General features: G+C 40.0%; 1 protein-coding gene across 13 annotated transcripts in view; it reads right to left on the bottom strand.

Moving 5' to 3' along the window:
* Nucleotides 1-24,104, bottom strand: part of RAF1 (Raf-1 proto-oncogene, serine/threonine kinase) — a 97,063-nt gene that overhangs the window by 46,291 nt on the left and 26,668 nt on the right. For 2 of the 13 annotated variants that reach the window (XM_026677015.2, XM_026676991.2), the window contains exon 1: nt 14,853-15,009. The exons of 3 other annotated variants lie outside the window; for them this stretch is intronic. Coding sequence is in view for 1 of the 10 variants with exons in the window: in XM_026677000.2 (XP_026532785.2) it covers nt 14,853-15,086 (234 nt within the window). In the remaining 9 variants the exon portion in view is untranslated. Of the gene's footprint in view, nt 1-13,391; nt 14,396-14,746; nt 14,816-14,852; nt 15,108-24,104 lie in introns of those variants that run through there. 8 more of the 13 variants (XM_026677000.2, XM_087954839.1, XM_087954846.1 and 5 more) reach the window with 8 other exon arrangements.

The raw sequence follows: 24,104 nt of genomic DNA, 5'->3' as shown, positions 1-24,104 counted from the left end.
GTGCAATTCAAGATGCTGGCTGTTCTCAATAAAGCCCTTCATGGCTTTATTAGCATTTAGCATTTAGGTCCCCAATGTCTGTGGGATTTACCTCTTCCCATTCATCCCTGCAGGTTCTTTCAGATCCAGAAGAGAATGCTCCCTCTTGCTTCCTTAGGGCAATGGTTCCCAACCTTCTGATTCTGCGGACCAGCGATGGGGTGTGTGTGTTAGGGTCATTAGGTGAAGAGGTGGTAATTTCATGTCTCGTGAAATAAATCAAGCTTTTTTTTAGAACACAGAAATTTTTCACTAAAATTGAATAGATTATTTTGCATATCAAGTTTTGAAATCGTTTAATCCAATGGATTGTTGACTGACAGATATTCTCCTCCATGCTGCATCGAGAGCCCAGGATGGGTTGACTCCTTCCTATGACATCATAGCTGAGTCTGTACTAAGATATAAAAGCCAGCCATTTATTCCAAAGGTTAACACCTGGTTTCACAGGTCCCAGGACATTGTTTTGCCTGACTTCTGTCCTCTCCCGCACCATGACTTAGAGAGGCACTGGCACACGCTAGACGTAAGAAGGGCTCTTAGAATATACATTAAGTGCACTTCCTCCTTCAGGAAGTCGGAAGCCATGTTTGTTTCCTTTTTCCATTCTCACTTGGGGCACAAGGCCTCTTCTCCTACTATTAGCAGGTGGGTCAGGTCTTGCATTGAGCAGGCCTACAAAGTTGCGGCCCTTCCGGTTCCCCGAGGTCTGACGGCGCACTCTACCAGAAGCGCGACCACTTCTGCTGCCTGGGTGACCCAAGCATCCTTGGAGGAGATTTGTCGTGCGGCCACGTGGACATCCCTGTCTCCTTTCATCAGACACTACCATCTGGATGCTTTTGCCTTGGCAACTGCAGCCTTCGGCAGACGGGTGCTTCAACGAGTGGTTCCACAGTCGGTGTGATGAGCCAGACGAGGACCCGCCCGTGGACATGCAAGCTTTTGGTATGTCCCATCCTGGGCTCTCGATGCAGCATGGAGGAGAATGGGCATTGGTAGAAGTTACCGTGAACGCCCTTTCTATCTATGCTGCGAGAGAGCCCAGTCCCTCCCTTGATTCGTCCGGAGAGGGTAAGACATATTTCTGTATTTATTTTGGGCTTTCAGAGACACCTTTCAGTCTATCAGGTATCTTCGCCAAAGCTGGGGTCTCTCCCGGGGGCTGGCTTTTATATCTTAGTACAGACTCAGCTATGACATCATAGGAAGGAGTCAACCCATCCTGGGCTCTCTCGCAGCATAGATAGAAAGGGCGTTCACAGTAACTTCTACCAACGCCCATTCTAAAACCAGAAAAATGAGCATTTAGCATATTTTTCACTCTACATTCACATACACTTTATCCAAGATGTTTTCATCTGCTTATCTTTTTATAATAGTTTCAATTACTTATTTATTTAACCTTCGAGTCAGTCTCAACTTTTGGTGACTGCCTGGACACGTTCCTGAGGTTTTCTTGGCAAGATTTTAGAAGTGATTTGCCCTTGTTTTCTTCATAGGGCTGAAAGAGAAATTGGCCCAAGGACACCCAGCTAGATTCATGACTAAGCCAGGATTAGAACTCATGGTCTCACAAGGAGACTCTCTTCAAAACTATTGGTGACATTTTATTAAAAAAATATGTTGATATAATTGGCAGTTTTAGCACAAAGAATGTATATAACACTCGTGTTTAAGTACAGATACATGCTTATAATGAGATTAGCTTAATTTTCAGTATTTCAAAATTGCAATAAAGGAACAATATACAATTGGAAACCAACTAGTCTATAGATTTAATAAAGACCAAACAGATACACGCTTGTACAGTTCCAAAAACTTAGAATAATCACTAGACAAATAAATTACTGTACATTTGTTTAAAAAAATCTCCAGAATATACAAAAATGTTTACTTATTAAAGAATTTAGAGTAATAAAAATTAATTTACCATTTATGCATCATACTTGCACCAATGAAATATTATAAAAATTATCTGTTTCAAAATATCAATGTTTCAAAATCAGCAATTCAGTAAAATAATTTTAGAAATAAAGCATTGGTAGTACATTTAATATACAAGAGTTTAAAATGCAGGATTAGGAATTCCTAAATAAATGAATATTTGTACAAATAGTACAACTGAATTAATAGACAAGAAAACTCCATTTAGTTGAGGACAGCTTCTTATAAAATAAGTACTAATTTAAGATGTCAAAAGAGATCTTATAATTAAATTAATGATAGGTTCAAAAGGATTTTGACCTGCTAAATTCATGAGCAGCAATCCATGAGTTAAACTTTAAAGCAGCTTAATCTTACTGAATGGGGCAGTAACCCTGACTAATAGATTAAGAGAATGCAGTAGCTAGCTCTCTGTCTCATTTGCCCAGCATGCAAGACCGTCCAGAATATCAAGGGTTATATTCCAATTCTCAAATATCATAGGAAAGCCCAATGTACCTTTAAAAACCAATTTTAAGAATCCCATACTTCAAACTTCTCCCTGGGCATACAGACTCCACGGTAAATTAGGAAGCTCTATAATGTTTTTTAGGGTATGGCTATATGCATATTATAAGAATAGAAGTATAAATGACAAAAACAGATTATTAATTGTTTGAAGAAATTCTACCTAAACAAGTTATCCTTTGAATCAGCTCCATGTAGGTAATATCCCTGATGAATAAAAATTAGTTAGAAAGAAAAAAATAATAAAAATGCATATTATTGTATTCAATCCATTCACTTCCTCTGTATTTATAGACAGGTGACCAAATGAAGAATGAATGAACTTTAAATAATGTTTGAACCCAGGGTTATAGCTTCAGTATGCCCAAACAACTCAGTATACTAAATCAGTTATAAACCATGATTTGTTAGTATGCCTAGATGCTGTTTGTTTAAAGTACTGTACAACTTCAATTTAATTGACCTCTGATTAAAAGTCCCCATTTAAGAGACTTTGGGTGCAATGGACCCAAATACATTAAGCCATTAACAAATTTGTTGCATTCAAAGTATTTTACCTTCTAGTTCTCTTAAGTTTTACCTTAATTTTATAACATATGCAGTTATTATTCATTTGCATAATTAACCAATCTGAAACAAAAAACAACTGGCCTCAATTAGTCTATTACACTGAATGTTACTGTATTGAACTCCACTACCTCTGCCTATCTTGCCGCCCTGCCAGCCTGTCAGCTCTGCTAGGCCTGCCCACCTGAGGTTGCTGGCCTTGCCATCCATCCAGCAATTACCTTACATAGAGTCAAGCCAGATATGCTTCGCCAGCAGTGAAGATAGCAAAGATCAGCTGAATGCAGCAGAATTGTAGAATCCAGGGCAATGGAATAGCAGGTTCTGCATTATAGTGCTGGAGTGATTGGACCCAACATGGGGCTTGAGGTGGCACTCCTAAGTGATGATCGTAAGACTGTGGCTAACGTAGAGGCCTGGGGGTATCAAGCTAAGACTGAGCTTCTACTATCCCAGCACCACCACTGAGGAATGCCACTATGCAGGGCAGTCAGAAAGGGAGAAGGGAATTAGCAGTTAGGGAAAATTGAAGAACCCCTGCAGTTGTAAGTGCAGGCAGGATGTCAAGCACCCAAATTGCGATAGCTGTGGCAGGGGCACTCCAATGGCCATAACTCAGCAGCTAAGCATAAGTACCATTTGTTCAACGCCACCATAACTTTGAACAGTTGCTGAAAAAATGGTTGCAACTTGAGGACTACCTGTCCATAAAATGTCCACCATCTAATCCAGCAGACTGTGACTGACTCAGATTAGATCCTCTAAGGACATTCAACCTATGTTTATAGTTTATGAATTTCTGGTTGCTTTAGTTATATGGCAACCTCTTGAGAAGCATGTACAAACTACCGTATTTGCCGGCGTATAAGACGACTGGGCGTATAAGACGACCCCCAACATTTCCACTCAAAATATAGAGTTTGTTATATACTCGCCGTATAAGACTACCCCCTCTTCCACACACCTTCCACTTTTGCACTTTTTTTTTTTTTTGACGCACTTTTCTGCTTTGGACAATTTTGAAATGAGCTAATCCAATTTTGAACCAAGAATATGCAAATAGCTATGGAGTTTAGAAATGAGTTTTAAAAATATTTTTCATTGCTTACCATTAAGCGTAAAATATGTTGTAAATAAAATGAGAACACAGGAAACGTTCTCTTCTCAATACAGTTGATCTCTCTCTCTCTCTCTCTCTCTCACACACACACACACACCAAAAACCCGGACACTGAAAAAGGCTGCCAAGGAACAGTATATTCAATGCCTTCTCTTTAATCAAGAAACAAGGAATTCCTTAGAATCTTTTTTTTTTTCCCAAGTGGCCCTCTTTAAAAAAAAAAATGGAGGTAACACTTTCATTCAAAAAGTCTTCCAGTATCTGAAGTCGCTCAGACATATTGAAGTGAGGCAGGAGAGTAAGTGAAATTTGAAATGATCCAGCTACCGTTTTCTTCCCCTCCCGCCCGAAGGCCATTATCTCCACGTCAAAATGAACGAGGGGAGGCAAAGAAGCCAAACACACTAAAAGGATCTCTTTATTTTCCTACACAAGGTCACACCTACTTTTCCGCATTCAAAGGACAACCTCTCCTCACCACCACCCACACACACACACACACCCCAATACCCGCAAACAATGTTCTGGGCATTAATCACCATTGCTACATTAACCTGGTAAATTTATACCCTGCCTCCCCAGTGTTGCTTTGACGGCCGGGATTTCACACAGCGGGCGCTCTCTCTCTCTCTTCTCCGCTCTCCCACCGTTCGCACATGTTGGAAGCACCGTAAAACCTGATAACCCACCGGGGCTCCCCATCCTTAACCTACAGCCGCCCGCATGCAAAACCTGCGTGCAAAAAGAAAAAGAAAAGTACGCCGCACGTGAGGATCTTGAATCCTCTCCTCCCCACACCGCTAAGGAAGGGAAGGGGGAAAGGTTGCGCAGCGCGTGGCGAGTGACACCCGCCACACACACACACACACACACACACACACACATCGCTCCCCCAGCCTCCCTCCCGGCTGCAACTCAAGCTCGAAGTGGGAGTCGGAGTCCTCCGGCGTATAAGCGACCCCCCACTTGGAGGCATGTTTTTCAAGGCAAAAAGTCATCTTATACGCCGGCGAATACGGTACTTGTCTTTGAAATAAAAAAAGAATTTCACTGGGAGTACTTTTATATTTTAGCTCTTCAATAATAGGGTGGAAAACAGGTGTTGATGATTCAATAAATGTTTAATACCTGCATCTTTAACACCTGATCTTTTTAAGGAAAGGGAATAATTGAAGATCATGCACAAACCAAGTAGATGTTCTTTTGTGCTTAGTATCAAAACAATTTGCTGAATCCTTTGTAGACAACACCAAAGCATCTGAGGGCAGGACAAGAAGTAATGAGTGGAAGCTTATTAAAGAGAGATCCAATCTTGAAGTAAGGAGAAATTTCCTGATAGTGGGAACTATAATCAATGGAACAGTTTTCCTCCCAGAATTGTGGGTTCTTCATCACTGGAGGTTTTCAAGAACAGATAGGATAACTACTGGTGGCCAGGATAGTATAAGGTCTCCTGCCTTGACCAGGGATTGGACTAAAAAACCTCCAATGTCCCTTTCAGCCCTATGATTCAATGAATCTATGAATAAGAAACACATCACATCCCAGTAAAATTCTGTTAAACATGTACATTGTCAAAAGAATACCATAGTACATAGAAAAATATGCTCAATGGAAAATCTATAATAAACTAATATTTTGCTCTCAAAATGATGACAGCTGATCATACCAGCTAAGAACTTTTCAACTGCTTATTCATTTTTACACCTGTTAAATCAGAATGAGTAAATTTTCTAATACGGGTAAAAATAAGAGATGAACTAATACTACTATCATGGCTAACAGTACTCTGGCATAATAATGCTAGCATCTAAAAGATGTTCTAGTTATGCCAGACATTATCTTTTTTTTAACCTGACAAATTCTTGTTTTAGGATCTATTATGTTTTAAACTTAATTATTGGGAATGGGAATTGTGAGATTGAGTCTGTGGACTGAAGTAGCACAAAATCACAAGTACATAAATGAATTCCCTTGGATAACAATCATGTATACAGCAAGGTCATGCTGTTGAAATTTCCAATTGTTGCAGCACTTTTTCAAACAGCTGCAACCAGGGGAATTGCTGCCAGCCTTAAAGAAATTGTTTGTAAGTTTTTATCCATATCTACAATTGGAACAATGAAGAATCTCTCATATACCCAGTCTTAGAACATCTAACACACAATGTATGAATTCTAGGCTGCTATTGTCTGCAATCCAAGGGCCCCAAAATAGAACATTCTCTTTTTTGTACCAAAAATGTTCATTTTGCATCCATAAGGAAACCCCCTAAATGAAGATTTCTTCATAAACAACATGATTATAAAGAAGCAACAGCCTAATTGGCTGGCACAGAAAGGAAGCAGCTATGGTGTTGAAGACCTGATTTAAGACTAGTCAGTCAAGAAATAAATGCACATACAAATACATTCCCAAGTCAAGTCATACTTCCAACGTCTCTAATTATTTCTATTTCTTCATGCAACTGAATGCCAATGTAAAATTTCCCTGAAGCCTTCTCTACCAATTATTCTACAGGTAGCCCTTGACTTACAACCACAACTGAGCTCCATAATTTTTGTTGCTAAATGAGACAGTTGTTAACAGATTTTTTTCCCCATTTTATGACCTTTCTTGCCAGTTATTAAGTGCTTCTCCTCCATGCTGCATCGAGAGCCCAGGATGGGTTGACTCCTTCCGATGACATCATAGCTGAGTCTGTACTAAGATATAAAAGCCAGCCCCCAGGAGAGACCCCAGCTTTTGACTCAGCTCCTTTCAGTCAGTAGCTGTGTCTCTGAAAGCGCGTTCTGTTAGATAGTAATCACCAGCGATCTTCAGTACTCTTTTCCTCTCTTCAAGCAGCTCCCAGGGATCTGGGTAGCTGGTCTTTCAGGAGAGCCCTGCAACGTTGGGAGCACATCCTTGCAACCCATCAGGATCTGCAAATTACCCTGTCATGTCTCCAGAGCCACGGATTTTCCATCAACACCAAAAAGACCCAGCTCTCTCCTACAACCAAAGGCTTTTTCCCCGATGGTGCCTCAGGGAGGGTCTTTCTCCTGCTTCAGCGCAGTTGGCAGAAGTTCTTAGCTTCCTTCAGCATGGGCTGGAGAAAGGTTTGGCCCCCAACACCTTATGCAGGCAGGTTGCGGCCCTCTCCTCAGTCCTTTCATGGGGTTCGCTTCCTTCCTTATCCCATCACCCTTCAGTCAGGAGGTTTTTGAAAGGGGCTTCCAACCTGCACCCTTCGGTGGTTCACAGGTATCCTTCCTGGGACCTTCATTTGGTCCTTAATGCCCTTACAAAGCCCCCCTTTGAACCCCTTGGAACAGTGTCTCTCCGTTTCCTGACTCTGAAGGTAGTGTTCCTTGTTGCCATCACTTCTGCCAGGAGGGTTTCCGAGCTTGCTGCTCTTTCCATCAGACAGGACCTTTGTTCCTTTCATGATAATAGGGTTGTTCTTCGTCTGGACCCCTCATTTATTCCAAAGGTTAACACCTGGTTTCACAGGTCCCAGGACATTGTTTTGCCTGACTTCTGTCCTCTCCCGCACCATGACTTAGAGAGGCACTGGCACACGCTAGACGTAAGAAGGGCTCTTAGAATATACATTAAGTGCACTTCTTCCTTCAGGAAGTTGGAAGCCATGTTTGTTTCCTTTTTCCCTTCTCACTTGGGGCACAAGGCCTCTTCTCCTACAATTAGCAGGTGGGTCAGGTCTTGCATTGAGCAGGCCTACAAAGTTGCGGCCCTTCCGGTTCCCCGAGGTCTGACGGCGCTCTACCAGAAGCGCGACCACTTCTGCTGCCTGGGCGACCCAAGCATCCTTGGAGGAGATTTGTCGTGCGGCCACGTGGACATCCCCATCTCCTTTCATCAGACACTACCGTCTGGATGCTTTTGCCTTGGAGACTGCAGCCTTCGGCAGACGGGTGCTTCAACGAGTGGTTCCACAGTCGGTGTGATGAGCCAGACGAGGACCCGCCCGTGGACATGCAAGCTTTGATATGTCCCATCCTGGGCTCTCGATGCAGCATGGATGAGAATGGGCATTGGTAGAAGTTACCGTGAACGCCCTTTCTATCTATGCTGCGAGAGAGCCCAGCCCCTCCCTTGATTCGTCCAGAGTGGGTAAGTCATATTTCTGTATTCATTTGTGCTTTACAGAAACATTTTTCAGTCTATCAAGTATCTTCGCCAAAGCTGGGGTCTCTCCCGGGGGCTGGCTTTTATATCTTAGTACAGACTCAGCTATGACATCATAGGAAGGAGTCAACCCATCCTGGGCTCTCTCGCAGCATAGATAGAAAGGGCGTTCACGGTAACTTCTACCAACGCCCAATTACTGTAGTTGTTAAGTTAGTAACACAGTTGTTAATTGAATCTAGCTTCCCCGTTGATTTTGCTAATCAGGTCACAATAGGTGATTGCACGGCCCTGGGACACTGCAACCGTCATATGAACCAGATGCCAAACATCCAAATTTTGACCATGGGGATGTTGCAACCTTGTAACTTGGAACAGTCACTAAATGAACTGTTGTAAGTTGAGGACTACCTGTACCTGACTTAATGAAATACAGTGGCAAGGAGCATCAATACTATAAGGAAACCCTGGATTCAAATTTCACTTTAACATCACTGAATTTCGTATTCCTATGTAGCAAATTCAAATTTGTAATAAAGGTCATTTAACTTTTTATATGTCACAATGGCTACTACATTTTGTACAGCTTTTTCCTGGAATCAGAGTACACAGTTAACATTTTGGGTCCGATTTGTGAGGATCGCAAAGGTCCTTGAAACACTTGTTTTCCCAGAGCTTATGAAACTGGAAGAATAGGGACTATTAGAATGCATTCTATATAGCAGGGGTCCCCAACCGCCGGTCCGCGGACCGGTACGTCCAGCGGAACAAGTCTTACCGGGCCGCTGGTTGCTGGGCGCCGCCATCTTTTTGGTAAAAAGTGCTTCCGGTGAGCTTTTCTGGGTGAAAGCTCACGGAAGCACTTTTTCATCAAAAGATGGTGGCCTCACGCTTCTCGATGAGCTTTTCGGGTGAAAGCCATTTCTACCCGAAAAAGCTCACGGAAGCTAACACCGCCATCTTTTTGATGAAAAAGTGCTTCCGGTGAGGTCACGGAGCACTTTTTGTCAAAAGATGGCGGCGCCAGTGATGCCGGTACCGGGCGCGGCGCCCAGCTGATGCCGGTGCCGGGCGCGGCGTCAAAAGGTTGGGGACCACTGCTATATAGAGTACCCTTGAAGAATATGCAGAAGTTTCAGCTAGTGTGAAATTGGCCACACAAGCATTTTTGGATACCTCAAGGACTGCACATGTGACACCTTTGCTGCACAAGCTGCGTTGGGTGCCAGTTTGCTCCCAGGTCCAATTCAAGGTGTTAGGTCTCATCTTTAAAGCTCTGTAATGGCACAGGACCATATTACCAGAAGAATAGTCTGATTCTAATTACATAACCCTTCCCACCAGTCATGCAGGAAGCATATGTTATGGACCCTGTTGGGTTAAAGAATTTCATGGATGATGGAGTCTAGAAGGACAGCCATCTCTGCCATTACCCTTGCCCTTTGGAACATCCTGTACCCAGAGATGAGGTTGGCTCCCACCCTTCCAAAAGAGTATGAAGATCTAGCTCTGCCAATTGGCATGAGACTGAAGAGTGGCATGCAATCCTGGGAGTAGTTATTGGCTTGAGGGCACTCCCTCCACCTTATAATTTGTTCATTAACTCTGTTTTTAATTTTGTTTCTTTTATATGATTTATAACTTTTATCTGTAAACCGCCTAGTCACTTAGCGATATGGGCAGTGTATAAATTTGAAAAATAATTTCTTCTGATTAAGATACCCAAGAACAGTTTAACTTATGGCAATGATGAAGTTAGATCATGTTTCTAAAGTTACATATGCAAGTGCATATATACAGATACACATACACAGATAAATGTGCCTATAATATCTTGTAATTTTATTTTTAGGTCTGCTTCTACAAAACAAACCTATAACTACTACATTTCTGATATGACCTTGAGTATTCTTGCTTAAATTACACGGATGCTCTCAAACACATAATCACCACTGATAAATGAAGTACTTCAGATGGCTGTAACTTATGTACTAATATACAAAAATTATTGTGAACACTTACAGAACTATGCAGAAAGATCAGACCCAATTAATTCATTTTGCTGACAGAAAAAAACTTTAATTAGTGCAAAGAGAAATGAGAAATCTTCAAATCTTCAGTCTTCAATATCCTCCCAAATATAATTCACTGAGAAGGAATATTCAGGGATTACACAGTCATATAAGGAAAGACAAAAGCGTAATCCTCTATTAACATTTTGGATTCTACCAATATAATTTTCTATATCTAAGAGAAAGACACTGTCACCATTGTTCATTTTGGAAAATTCATCACATGTGTGGACTTCAGCTCCTAGAAATTGGTATCCAACATCTAAAAATGCATAGGTCAGGGATAGCTACGGTATGTCTTTAAGACACATTATACATTTTAATAAACACTACAGTATTAAGGTTTCAAGAAAACCTTTCCTACAAAATGAAGAAGCTAATACAGTATCGAAACTCAACAAGGAAACTCAACCTGAACCAGTAATATATTAGAATAAAAATCATTGCATTATGTAAGCAAAGCATTAAGGAGGCCAATATTCACATTTTTTATCTTATTAGATTTTTCTTCCTGGCTATAAAACAAATAAAACAAATTTCAATTACTGTCCTTTGGCTTAAAATTAAAAGGGCATAGCCCCCGGAATAATTAAAAATAGCACTACGAAAGATGCCAAAGAAGAGTCTTTCAGCTACACGGCAACTGCTTAGTCTGCAACATTAACTAGCTTTCTTTTTATAATTCTTTGGCTACAATACCAGCAAATCTTTAAAAGGTTGAGCAAGAAGACTCAATCGCTCTCTTGCATTCAACTCTCCCTTTAATTTTTCCTTTAGCTTACAGCTCATTTCTAAAGTTATTTGATTCTGTTATCTGCTGCTTGTCTGATGAAACATACGATATTTGTTGAACATAACTTTCAACAAATCTTTTTAAATATAAGTCAGCACTTTATAAGTTGTGATCCTTAAAAGTAAATTTTATTTTGTTTACTTAAACATCTTTATATGACCATCCAACTCAAACATAGCAACTCCAACCCTGTAAGAGTGGCAATATAGACGCAATCATAATAGCCACTTGATCTGCTCCATGTCAGCCTGGGGTTTCCAGATCCATTGACAGAATATATACTAGTGACTAGTTTGACTTTTGATTTGTATTTTATGTGCTATGGATGTCTGAAATAGAATCTAAATTTTATTTCTGGGCTTCCGAGCCTTCATTTAAGGCAGCAAAGGCCTTTCTTCTTTTCTGTCCATAAATATCCATTGTCCTATTAATATTTTATCGCCAAATTCAATGGAGAGGGGGAGCTTTTTCAAATAAAATAATCCAGGCAAGATGTAACAATAGAATTAGAATAATTTAGGATATTTGGGACTGTTGCTAAGATTGGATAAAACAGATATACATTTTATTACAAGCAAAAAAATCCTGGGGGAAGGGCTTTGATTTATTCTGTGCTTATTTATGGAGGAAACCTTATGGAAAAAAACTAGGATACTAACTCTAAACTTTATTTAAAAACCAAAAGCAAACCTGTGTTTCATAAATATAAGACACACATCTAGAGTACTATATACTTTTTGGTTTAGAACTTAAGGCATCAAGCTAGAAAACAAGAGAGTATGAATTCTACTCCTGCTTTAGGCAAGAGACAGCTGAGTGACCTTAGGTCAGTCACTTTCTCTCTGCCCTGGGAAAGAGGCAATGGCAAAGCCACTTCTGAAAAACCCTGCCAAAACAACTGCAGGGACTTATCCAGGCACTCTTCAAGAATTGGACAGAATTGAAAAGAAAAAAAAAACTTTTCCATATTAAACAAACATTAATGTAATGATATAATTCTTCTATTAAGTTACTGCATCCTTAGATTTTTATCTATTCTATAGGTAGCAAAAATGTATTCTATATAACTAACAATAATAAAAAATTATAACTGAAATGAAACATTAAACCCCCTTGGGTCTAAAATCCTCTAACAAATTTAATTAGTTAACACCACACCCATCCAGCAAGTCAGCAAACCAACCTCAAATCAGTTCACAATCTAAAAATATACTAGAGGTCCAAAACATTCTTAAATGATATTATGTACAGTAAATGAAACACATTGCTAATTGATAGTTTTATGAGTATTTGCCAGTACTCAAGCAATTTTGGTTACACCACAGCTATACTGGAACACCAGGTTGGAACATAAACAGCCATTCACACATAAACAACCAGCTCTCTCAGGTGGCACTGAAAAGTCTAATACATAGATGTAACAGCCATCATACACCTGTGTGTGCTCAGGTGATACATCTGATTTAATCTGCAAAAAAATGTTAATACTTAACATTTATATTAGAATGCTGCAACAGTCATAAGTCACTTTTTTCAGTGCTATTGTAACACTGAATGGTCACTAAATGAGTAGTCATAAGTCAAGGACTACATGTATAAAACCACGTATGACTAAAAGTTGATGGCTTTGTTCAACATTACGGCAATATATTCCATGAATTAGTTTGACAACAATTGCACTCTTCAGTAACTGGTATTACTGCCAAGAAAAAAATATAGTAGCAAAATAAAACAAATCTAGAATACATAACTCTTAAAGAAAGCTTGACTTATAATAACTGCATTGGCTGCACTAATTGTTGCATTTAGCAGCAGCAACATATGTGCTAGTTATCCAAACCTCCAGCTTTTCAAACAAAAATAACTTACTAAAAATGTTTAACCAAAAGAACTTAAAATTAGAATGTTGCCTGAGGTTTTTCATTAGTATTAAATTGCCACATAAGCACCCTTGTTACAAATAGCCTGAAGAAAGGTAAAACCAATAATGTGTATGTACATAATTAGGTTTTTTTCTCAAGTTGATTAAGTATATACCTCACTAAGTTTTAATATCATTTGTTCCATTTTGAGTGAGCCTTGTACACAAATTCAGGCATTAAGCTACAATTAATTATCTTACTTTGGATCCCTGCAATGTAGTTTAACAAACCAGTGAAGGAAATCATGGTTTAGATTTAGAACAATGTGTCAATGTACCATGTGAAATACACACCTTTCATGAGTTAAAATAAAATTTCATCAAGTATGCACTGCCAGACAGATGGCTCATAGAGCTTCACATGAAAAGACATCAGTTTTTCTTTTTCTCTTCCAAAAGCCTTGACTGGAAGTGCTGTTATTTAAGTAATCCATACTGTTTTTATGTTACAATCATAAACACATTTACTTGAAAGTTAATCTCATGCAAATCAGAACTTTTAATTTAGTTTAGTTCAATCTTGATAAATCTGAGCTATTAGTGGAAAGCAATATTCTTACTTACACAAGACTATTCAAGGCAAACCTATTTATATTACCATCGCTGGCTTGGTTTGTATTACTTAACATCCTTTGATCTTTTATAAATCAGGGGCACTTAACGACCAAGAAAATCTGAGTAGGCTATAAACAAAGGCAAATAAGGCACGTCTCTCAGGATCTACAGAGAATGATCATAGTCATAAAAAAAATTAAGAATAAATTCTCTCCAGAACGTTTCACTTCGACACAACGAACATCGTTTTCACAAGTCCCCATCAACCTTACTATAACCAAGAAACTGAAGAGCAGCTCCTCAATCCCTTCTCTATTCGATTTCCTTGCGCCAAACCGCAATTGCCTCATTCCCCCCAACCTAGCAAAAGCCTTTCCCGTCTTCTTTTCTCCTGCAAATTTAATTCAAAAGCCTCTCTCCTCCCGGGGGATCCTGTTGTGCTCGCCTGTCTCGCTCAACGCCCGCCGAGCCAACGTTTCGGATGCTCCGCACACAACCCCGCAAAGAAAGCCAGGGAGCGCCAATCTGTCCGATGACAGCTGGCTGGAGGCGGCGGCACCAACAGCAGCAACAGTGCTAGCATCCATTCCTGCCCTTGTCAATAAACGGAGGTCCCCGGTCGCACCGCAGCCTCGGAGGACGCCAGCAGACAAGATGCCTCCAATCTCTGCCAGCAAACACACGGGACTCGAGTTCCCCGCCGGACAGTCTGGTGCCTCCGGCTCTTCCCCACCCCCGAAGAGAAGAAAATGAGGAAGGAGCTCGGGAGAAAGAGCCCAAAATGGCAAAAGCAAACAGGGAACAAACCAGACTCCTCCACTGGGGCGCCTTCCTTCGCGGGGAAGCTGCCTAGCAGGCATCCAGTGCAAGAGGGCGACGAAAGCCCGAGAGTGGCAGATGCAACAGCAGCAGCGGGGATGAAGCTCAGCCCGAGGCGACCCCGATGTATCCGCCTTTTCTCTCGGCGCTCCTCGGAAGCGGTCCGAGGCAGAAACTCAGAAGCCGAGCTGCAAACGCGGCGGCCGGAGGAGTACGGGGGGCTCCTCCTTACGCAGCCTGTCCGAGCCCCGCTACTGTGCACCGGACACCCGTACCCCTTTTCCTCTCGAGCCAGCAGCCCAGCGTCCCCTTCCCGGGCTCCGACCGCGAAACTCGTCCCCCCTCCCCCACGTCCCCCAGCACGAGGAACTGGCGCCGTACCTGCCCTCTTCTCGGCTGCTGCCGCTTTCCCCACCGCGAGGGTTTTTCCCTCACTCGAAACCTCCCGCTCCTCTCGTCATCTAAAATGGCGGCCAGGGGAACAGCCAGACATTTATTGCAAACGCATCGAAGCTCTCGGCGCTCGATTTCTCCAGTCCGGAGCGCCGAGACTTCACCCTGTCGAGCGGCTTTCTGCCCCGCCCCCTGGGGCTGTCTGCCTGTCTCGGACGCCATTTGCGACTCCTGCCTGGGAATGTGGGGTGGTTGAGTGAGGGGAGGGGTGTGGCCAGAAATCTCCCCTCCCCCGGCCAGGCAGGTGATCAGCCGTGGTTAGGAAGGTGGCTGGCAGGTGCCCCGTGTTGTTGCTCCTTAATCTTGTTTAGACGGATTAAGTTTCCCAAATGTGCCTCGTTTTCTTGTAGGTCTTCTTATCTATCTAATCAATGGAACATCAAGAGGGGCGCTTATAGCCCTCCGTTGCCCTGCCGTTTCCAGTTGATATTGCCAAGGAATGTCTTATTGCTCATCCCTACATTTCTGAAACCGGAGAGATACTACGACTAGAAGCAATGGATTTATCGAGGGCTGTGTTAATATAAGACTCCTTCGCGTGGTGTGCTGAATTAATCCAGATGCGGGGCGGGGGTGTCTCAAAATTCAGGGAACCGCAAACTAAAGTACTGAGTAAGTTTGCCCTACTCGCTAAACAAGCACGCTTGAGCTTAGTATGTATGGCAAACCCAACATGTCGCATAGAAAGAGGTAGACGATTTTAATCAGCAAAATCCGAACAATTTTAAGGTGTGCTCATAAATCATAGAGAAAAGTAAAGTCCTTCGGCTTGTTATGTAAACGAAGCCCTGATTTGATTTAGCATGTGGAAGCCCGCTAAAATGTGGCTTATTCAGCACAATTTAAACCATAGTATAGTGTGATGATTGAATCCTAGCATTTTGTAATAATTTCCAAAGGAATGTCCATGTTACGTACTTAGTTTAAGACCGGGGCAAGATTAATAGGCAAAGAATCGAGCTTTTCACTTCGGAAGTTCCCAAATCAGCCCAACCGACATTTTAAAAATAATGGAGCAGTTCCTGAAAAAATAATGCAGAGGGCAATTACAATTTAGCCTGCAGCATATCCAAATTTTTAAAAGAACAAAAGCTGTTTAGAATGGGAAGGGAAAGGAAGGAGAAGTGTGAGGGGGAAAGTGTAACCAAAGGGAATGGAAAGTAGAAGAAATCTGAGGGGGAGATTGTGATCCAATTAATGTCTATTTATCCTTAACAGCACCATTGGGAGCACAAAAGAAAAGTATTTCAACGCTTCAGAACTTAAGGATCCTTCTACACTACATTTTTCTATCTCTTTCCTTTTAAGGCAGATTTGAAACACATTTGTCTTCACTGCTACTGCTCTTCCAGTGCAGAAAATATATAGAGAACACCAGAATTCATTATACTCCTTTCACCTGACCAAAAAATGCAAAAAAAAAAAAAATGTCAGCGTCCCATTGATGGAAAAAAATCTAAGCTGCCTTGCATTTGCTTTGCTGCATACAAAAGTATCTAAAATGTAATGATTTTATACTGGCAGTTTTGTGGTTGGTGACTTCTCAATATAGTGTGCTATAGTGCTATGCTGCTATAATAGCTAGAGTGGGGAAATAAGTCCTAAGCAGTGCACACAAATACCAGAAGTTCTATTTCAAAATGCAGCCAAGGGTTAACTGGACTGTTTTGACATGTGCAATTCCTTGCACCCCTTGCAGGGGTGAAATTGACACACATTCTTCCCCCTTCTCTTTGGCAGGAGGCCAGTCAACATGCAAAATGCTAGACTGCTTGCATTTTTTCCAATGCCTCCTTTGAAAAGAAAGATTGCTTGAGCCAAGAGAAGGCCAGTGAGAGAATGGACCTCCCGCAATCTCAAGTGTTGTATAGAGTAACTTTTCTCAGAGTTTAAAATAATGTGGTTCAGTGCCAGAAAAAGCTGAAATGCTATCAAAGAGCTAACCATATCTGATTGGACAGATTTAGTTTTGAACTGAGGCAAAACCTTTGTGTAGAATTAAATGTTTTAATACAACTTCTTGAAGATTATTTTGTTTTCTGGTCTGTACTCTATCAATTACACTAATTTTTTACCTTCATATAAAACGTACTATAAATACCATGCATATTTGTATGATAGGACAAACCACTCTGGTTGTTTAATGAGGACATACAGTCTGCTTTCCTAATCCTTTCCTGTACAGCTTCATTTTCCCTAACTATTGTCAGCAACATTCTTTGGCTAAGCATGTTGTTTCAACTTGGTTCATTTTTGTTTAAAACTATTCAGAATTTGAAATGCATAAGTTATCATGTTATCTGTGAGAACCTGAGAATCAGTTTGGTGTAGTGGTTAAGGCAGGAATGTTAAACTCGTGTCATCACAGTGACACCACGTGACCTATCGGTACTTTTCCCCCCTTTGCTAAACCAGGCATGGGCATGGCCAGCATGTGACACATCTGGCCTGCTGGCCAGGAGTTTGATAGCCCTGGGTTAAGGCATCAGGCTAGAAAGCAAGAAACAATGAGTCTCAAGTCCTGCCTTAGCCATGAAAGCCAGCTGGATAACTTTGGGCCGGTCACCCTCTTTGAATATCTTTTAACTTAAAGGAAAGATTTAGGATTCAATGTACTTATTTTGTTTCCTTCTTCCAATCTATTTCGTTTAGTTTTGTAAATGCTGAGTTCATACATTATACTAAGCAGTAATATAATTTCTTAGCGATCCACTTATTGTGAATTTAAAACATAGTTTATTATGTAGTAGCTTATGCTGCCACAGCTCTTTATGTTTTGTATCATGGCTTGGCGTATGTAAATCAGCTAATGATTGATAAGGCATTTGTACATATATTAAAAACCTTTAAAAGGAAAATTGTTTCACTAAATTCACTGGAATGCACATATCAGTACACATTTACAGGATCATGCTGTACTTCAATTAAAACATATTATACTGGCATATAGTTTGTGTAAGGCGGGCTATTTATGATATTGTTCCAGAATTGTATTGCTATAGTAGCCATTTATAAATTACTGAACAGGGCTACAGTATCTTTGTTAATATTATGCTTTCATTCATGTTCACATACCTCTAGTGGCTTCATAAGAAATTGTTTTTATAAAGACACTCCATTCTAAATCTGAAACAATTGTGGCAAACAATGCTTAGCAAAGATCATGTGAATTCAATTTTTTTCCAGTTTTTGCTTGGTGAAGGCCTCCCAAATTGTGTAACATTTCCCATGGATCTGGGCCAGTTTCCAAGGCAGTTCAACCCTGCTGCCACATTTCATCTCTCCTGGCTTCCAGCCATCCATGTTTTTAATCTGCAATTCTCTTAGGCCTTCAGTCCACGGTATTGACTTTGCTATTTAAATATGAGGTTTGCCTGCTTCAGACAGTCTAGTTCAATCATGATGGTTTTACTATATGAATGCCTGCCTAAAATAAGTTGTATGCTCAGCTTTATCCATTAACATTCATAATACACTTCCTGAGGGATTCGGTGGAATTATACCAGAGATATGTTGGTGAAATGTTTAACCTTTAGAATATTTTGCTTGTTAAAAATATTCATTCCTGGCAAAAGTTTGCATAACAGATTCTTCCAGGAAGGCTGGAGCATTTTAATCCTATTAACTGATTGCCTGTGATGTGTTATCCTGTTTTACCATGTTCTAAAAAATATATGACACATAGTTTACCACCCATTGGGATATATAACACTTTTTATTTTGTGCCTTATTGGTCGGCATTTTTGAGCATTTATTTTTCTTCATATCAATAGTGTGTATATGCTAAATTCATGTCCATTATTTATATGTACTAACCAATGAAGAAAGTTGATGTTTTATTTATCCATTTCCACAAAATACGTATTATGTATTTGACATGCAAAATTGTGACACTAAAAAAAAGCTTCTGTATGAACACCTGTACTGCCTGTGGGAATCCCACAGGGAATCCCAATTTGTTGTCCAACTCTTCCAATTTAAAGAAGTATGTGTTTGTGTGCTGGATGAATCATCCAAATTACCTAGCTTTGTTTTGTCACAATTCTATTCAGGGAGGCTGATGTAATTTTCTTCCTGAAGACTCATTAGGAAAGTACCTGAATAATTCTCTGGTTAATGTGTTTGTATTTGTCTGCGTGGAGAGAGTATAGAACATGCATGTAGATCTAGAATTTTACTTAAACTGGATGTTGAAATGCTATTCCGCTTAGAATTGCTGTAATTAAGGATAATAATTAAGGATAATATTCAGAATCTAAGCTTTTCCCCACATATTAAGAATGATCACAGAAGAAATATGCACATATTCCCAGAAAAGTATGCAAGCAGAAAATATTGTTTGTTCTGAATGAGGTAAAAAAAAGCCTAACTTTATTCTTATGAGGATTGCCCTGTTGCTTGTTTTAAATTTGGTGCTAGCCTACTGCTGTGCCAGAATGGTTTTTTTTTTAAAAAAAACAGAAACTGCTGTGAAAGTCTGACTCACAGATGAACACTATACAGAAGCCTGATGATGGCAGATGAGATTCTGCCGAAACCTTGCTACAACTTTAAAAGCACAACTATAATGACGTGGGAAAATACCTGAACAAAGCTGAATACCATACATATAAATACCCGCAAAAACTTAAGAAAACACACACACACATACTCAGCAGACCATTGATTTCCAATGTATTTACAGAAATGCTCCCTGTTGAGAATGACTGAGGCAAGATGTCTTAAGAGAAACTTCCTCCTGATATTCATCTCTGGTTCTTTTTCATGCACTCACACTGTCACCAAGGATCATGGGGCTTGCTTCAAGGATCATTTCCCTGCTCACAAACATACTAGTTCTTCAATGCTGCCTTTTCAGGTATCTTCAACTTTTCTTCATCTGCTACAATCAACCACAGTCCTCATAATACTCACTAGCCAATTATCTCTTATGTCAATTGCCTTCCCCTGGTTTTTAAGAACGGCATTATTTCAATCCTTTAAGAAGCAACAGCTAGTACTCCCCACTAGGTCAGGTTCTCATAAAGGAGATTGGTTCAGCTATCTGCTGTTTGACATGATTTAGCAGCCTAAAGGATGTTGATCTGATATCTACAAGACCTCCAGATGCAAAAACATATAACCCATCCTATTTTAATAATTAATTTCTGAAAGGTGTCCTCTGTTTGGAAGTTTATCCTATAACACCTTGCAGACAAGCTAGTTATTAGAACCTGGGCAGCATAATGGGATTCTTGTGTTGCTGGGTTTTTTTTTAGAAATTGCCTCTTTTTCTGGCTTTCTTGTATGATGTAAGAGAAATTTTATAGATTTATTTAAGATAATTAGAATTTGGCAAGATGATATGTATTAACATTCTAACAAAGCTTATAGCATTTGGTATTATATTCTGATAATACCTGCTCAACTTGTACATTACTCTATGCCAAAGTATTAACATGTCTACCCAAATTCTATCGCATCAAAATAGTTTAAGTTACCTAGCCATTTGATTGTTTTGAAATATTTATGGTTATATAGAAGGTATAAGTACTTAGATTGAAAATAATGGCTTACTTTAAAATATTTCATTTAGCAAATAAGTAGGAACAGGTGATATGAGACACCCTACTTCCAACTGTCCCTAATGGGGTTTCATTGGTCTAAGCTTAGGCATGGTTAATTAACCAAATGATAGTTAAACAAACCAAATCAATAGTTAGTGTGATAGGTGGGAGCATACTAAAATCTTTGCATGAAAGTATTCCCTAACTAGACCATCAGGTCAGTAGTGCATTTCAAATATTTTTACCACTGGTTTGGTGGGCGTAGCTTGGTGGGTGCGCTTTGCACGCGTGCACACACTTTGCCAAACGCACACTTTGTGCAGGCACAGAGGCTTCTGCCATACGGCAATCTGCTTGCCGCACAAAGCAGCTGTGCTTCAAAAGCAGGACATAAAGGTTAGTATGGGAGCCCGGGCGGGCAGGTGGGCCCAATAGCAGAATGTCGGAGAGAACTGGTTTGGTCTCAGCTGCTACCGGCTTGGCAGAACCGGGCTGAACTGGTAGAATACCACCACTGCATCAGGTGTTAAGAACTGGGCGTATGAAGTGGCAGGCAAGCACATGCACGTGCATCCCCACTGGGCAGCAGATGAGTGGGTGCGTGGGTGCTCCATTTGTGTGAGCGGCAGGTGGTGTGCATGCAAATGGGGCTACGCACACATCGCTTGCCCGCTGCTCATGCGGAACCATTCCCTTCCCCCCCAAATTGGTCTGCAAAGCCAAAAAAGTCTAGGAACTCTGGTCTAGAGCATGATTAGATTGGGAATTCTGGGATTTGTCTACACAGCATATGGCTGCCAAGTTTGAGAGCTACTGGTCTAGAACTTTCTCATAATATCTGGCAATCAATGTTACCCTTTGCTGTTACAGTAGGCCAGTATCTGAGTTTTCTTCAAATTACCTCCTGGATCCCCATCCTATGCATTGGGTTGTGATTAGGTAAAATCTCATCATTTCTTCCTTTAGAAAAAGTTGGAAAAAATATCTTCAGAGACAAGAGAAAATGCCGTAAACAAAAGCAGATGAAGACCCTAGCATATGATAGCACCATGATGATATAATGATGGTTAGGGAAAAATTAATACCTAAATTAATTAAAAAAAAAAAAAAAAAATAATATAAAAATTATTAAAAGTAAATGTAAAATAAAAAAAACAAAAAAAATAAAAAAAAAAATAAAAAAAAAAAAAAAAAAAAAAAAAAAAAACACCCCCCCCCCCCCCCCTTCCCAACCCTAATAATTCATTAATATAATAATATTAATTTTCTCCTCCAAAAAAAAAAAAAAAAAAAATTTTATTTAAAAAAAAAAAAAAAAAAAAAAAATAAATTTTTATTAAAAAAAAAATAACAACCCATCCCCAAAACACTTTAAAAAAAAAAAACCCCCCCAAAAACCCCACCAAAAAAAAAAAAAAAAAAAAAAACCCCCCCCAAACAAAAAAAAAAAAAAAAAAAAAAAAAAAAAAAAAAAAAAAAAAAAAATCCTACCTTATTCAAAAGCTTTTCTGAGCAGGTTTAACTGTGACAACACAATGGCACACTAACATTCAAAAAACGTTCTAAGTTGAGCAGTAGGAAAGGTTCCTTGAAAGAAGATCAGCTATAATAATGCCGAGGCAAAGATGTGGCAGCTCCATGAATAAGAAACTAAATCTGTATGAGACAGATGTATCAAAGATGATAAATATTACACCTGTCCTAGTTTCAGATGTTAAAGGAGCTGAAATGTAACCTTTGTGCAACACAAAATTTTCCTGCATAAAAATCAGGTAACTTCCAGGAGCTGTAGACACTCTTCAGAGTTTCCCTATGGTAAAAACTGTGCAGTACATTTCAAAAGAAAGGTTGACTGATGAGCAACATGGCAAGGGAAGCTGAACAATTGTGGTATACACAGAGGCTGTGCTTTGTCCCAATGTACACAGTGACGTGATTCGCCTGAGGCACTTCATGTTACCTTGAAGCCCGCCAACAGTGAGATTAGCCAGGAAAAACGTCTGGCATGCTTCATTTTTAGCAGGGAGCAAGTGAGGAGAGCAATTTTAAAAACAGTGCTTCGCACAGCCTTTATCACAATGAAGCAATATTTGAAGGTTTGCACAGGCCTGTTGAATAAACATTAGATTTAAATCTCAGTGATGGCAAATTGGGCATTTTGTTAGCAAATTAAAAAAGATACTTGGAGGAATTTCCAGATTAGAAGAAATCCTTGAGATCATTCAGTTCAAGTCCCCTTGAAGCTTCAAATGTTATTAAAATACAAACACTGATGTAAGTGCTCTTGAAAAGACAGGCAGAAAACCCACTTTTCAGAGAAGGCAGAGAAAAACTACCCAGATGCAAGTTCTTCTGGTTAAACACTTAGTGATATCAGCTAAAAAGTAGCATACATTCTCCAAAACATGGTCTGGTGTATGTTCTGTAGCACCCAAAAGCAGGTAGTACAGCAACCTGTTAATATATCTGTCATTTCATAGATCTGTCTAAAATAGAGTAACTGTGCGTTAATTCTGACTGAGAAAATATATATATGTAATTTTCCAAAGATGGTAGATTTAAAGGTTAAAATAATTTATGTAGACTAAATTGCAAAACAACCAGGAGCCATGGTGGCTTGATTCCAAGCATGACAACATTTTAACTGACATAAAGTGTAATGCATCTGACCTTGTTGCCTTACTAAGGATAAACAAACAGCTGCTATATTAAACCACTGATTGAAGTACCTGATCTTACAATACACCCACTGGTCCCCCTCTTAGAAATGCAAATTACTTTATTTATTGCTCTGAGACAGCTACTGTGTCTGCACATGCAAGAGAAGGAGATCTTAAATTGTGACAACACACATGATATTGTTGCACAAAGTTTAGGACTTACTCTGTTAGTAAAACTCAAAATACACACCATCTTGAATCTCTTTTATCCAAAGTTGTAACCGACTACCCCAAAATTAAGGCATAGCATCTGAGTTGAAGGGTACTCCAAGGTTGTCCATTTCAAATTCAAACACCATGGTGAATCTTGTCTTGCACATGGCATGCTGACCATGCAAATACAGGTTGTATGAACATGGCCTTATAGTGGGTTGTTTGGTCGAGCCTTTGAGTTTTTGAACCCAGCAGCATCTGTTGGGGTTTTTTTAGTTAATGCAAACCCAATCAATTTTTAAATAACTTGGATTAACCCCAATCCATTGTGATTTATTGATAAACTATTTTTAAAAAAACAAACAAACTAATGTCCAGTGTGGCTGGCAAACCCAAATTGAAATTGCTTGTAGGAGGTTTTATTTCTGGAAAAGGATAGTGACTTCTGCTTCTTGAGGGACCATCTTTTCTTGTTTCCTATTCATGCATCACTGCCATATATCCCCTCTTACCCATTTTATGCTGATCTTCAGAGTTTTTCTCAATTACTACTACCTGTTTCCTGCTTTGCCCTCAGCTTGAGCCCAGATTTCCACTGTACCCTACTACCTCTTGTCTGTAGTTCACTGCTGAAACTGTGGTCTACGTCTGTTCACCCCAGAACCAATTGTTCAAGCTTCAAACATGGCTTGACTTTCTTTGTGTCCATTTAGCAACTGCTTGGTTCTCTGATCCTGATTCTGACATGCTGAAACCTGGTG

This window comes from Notechis scutatus, chromosome 2 (assembly GCF_049901735.1).
Source record: "Notechis scutatus isolate UNSWTSFEM ecotype Mainland chromosome 2, rNotScu1.2, whole genome shotgun sequence".
NCBI classification, from domain to species: Eukaryota; Metazoa; Chordata; class Lepidosauria; order Squamata; family Elapidae; genus Notechis; species Notechis scutatus.
The sequence above is the reverse complement of the archived record's forward strand: the minus strand, read 5'-3'. Positions and strand labels throughout refer to the sequence as shown.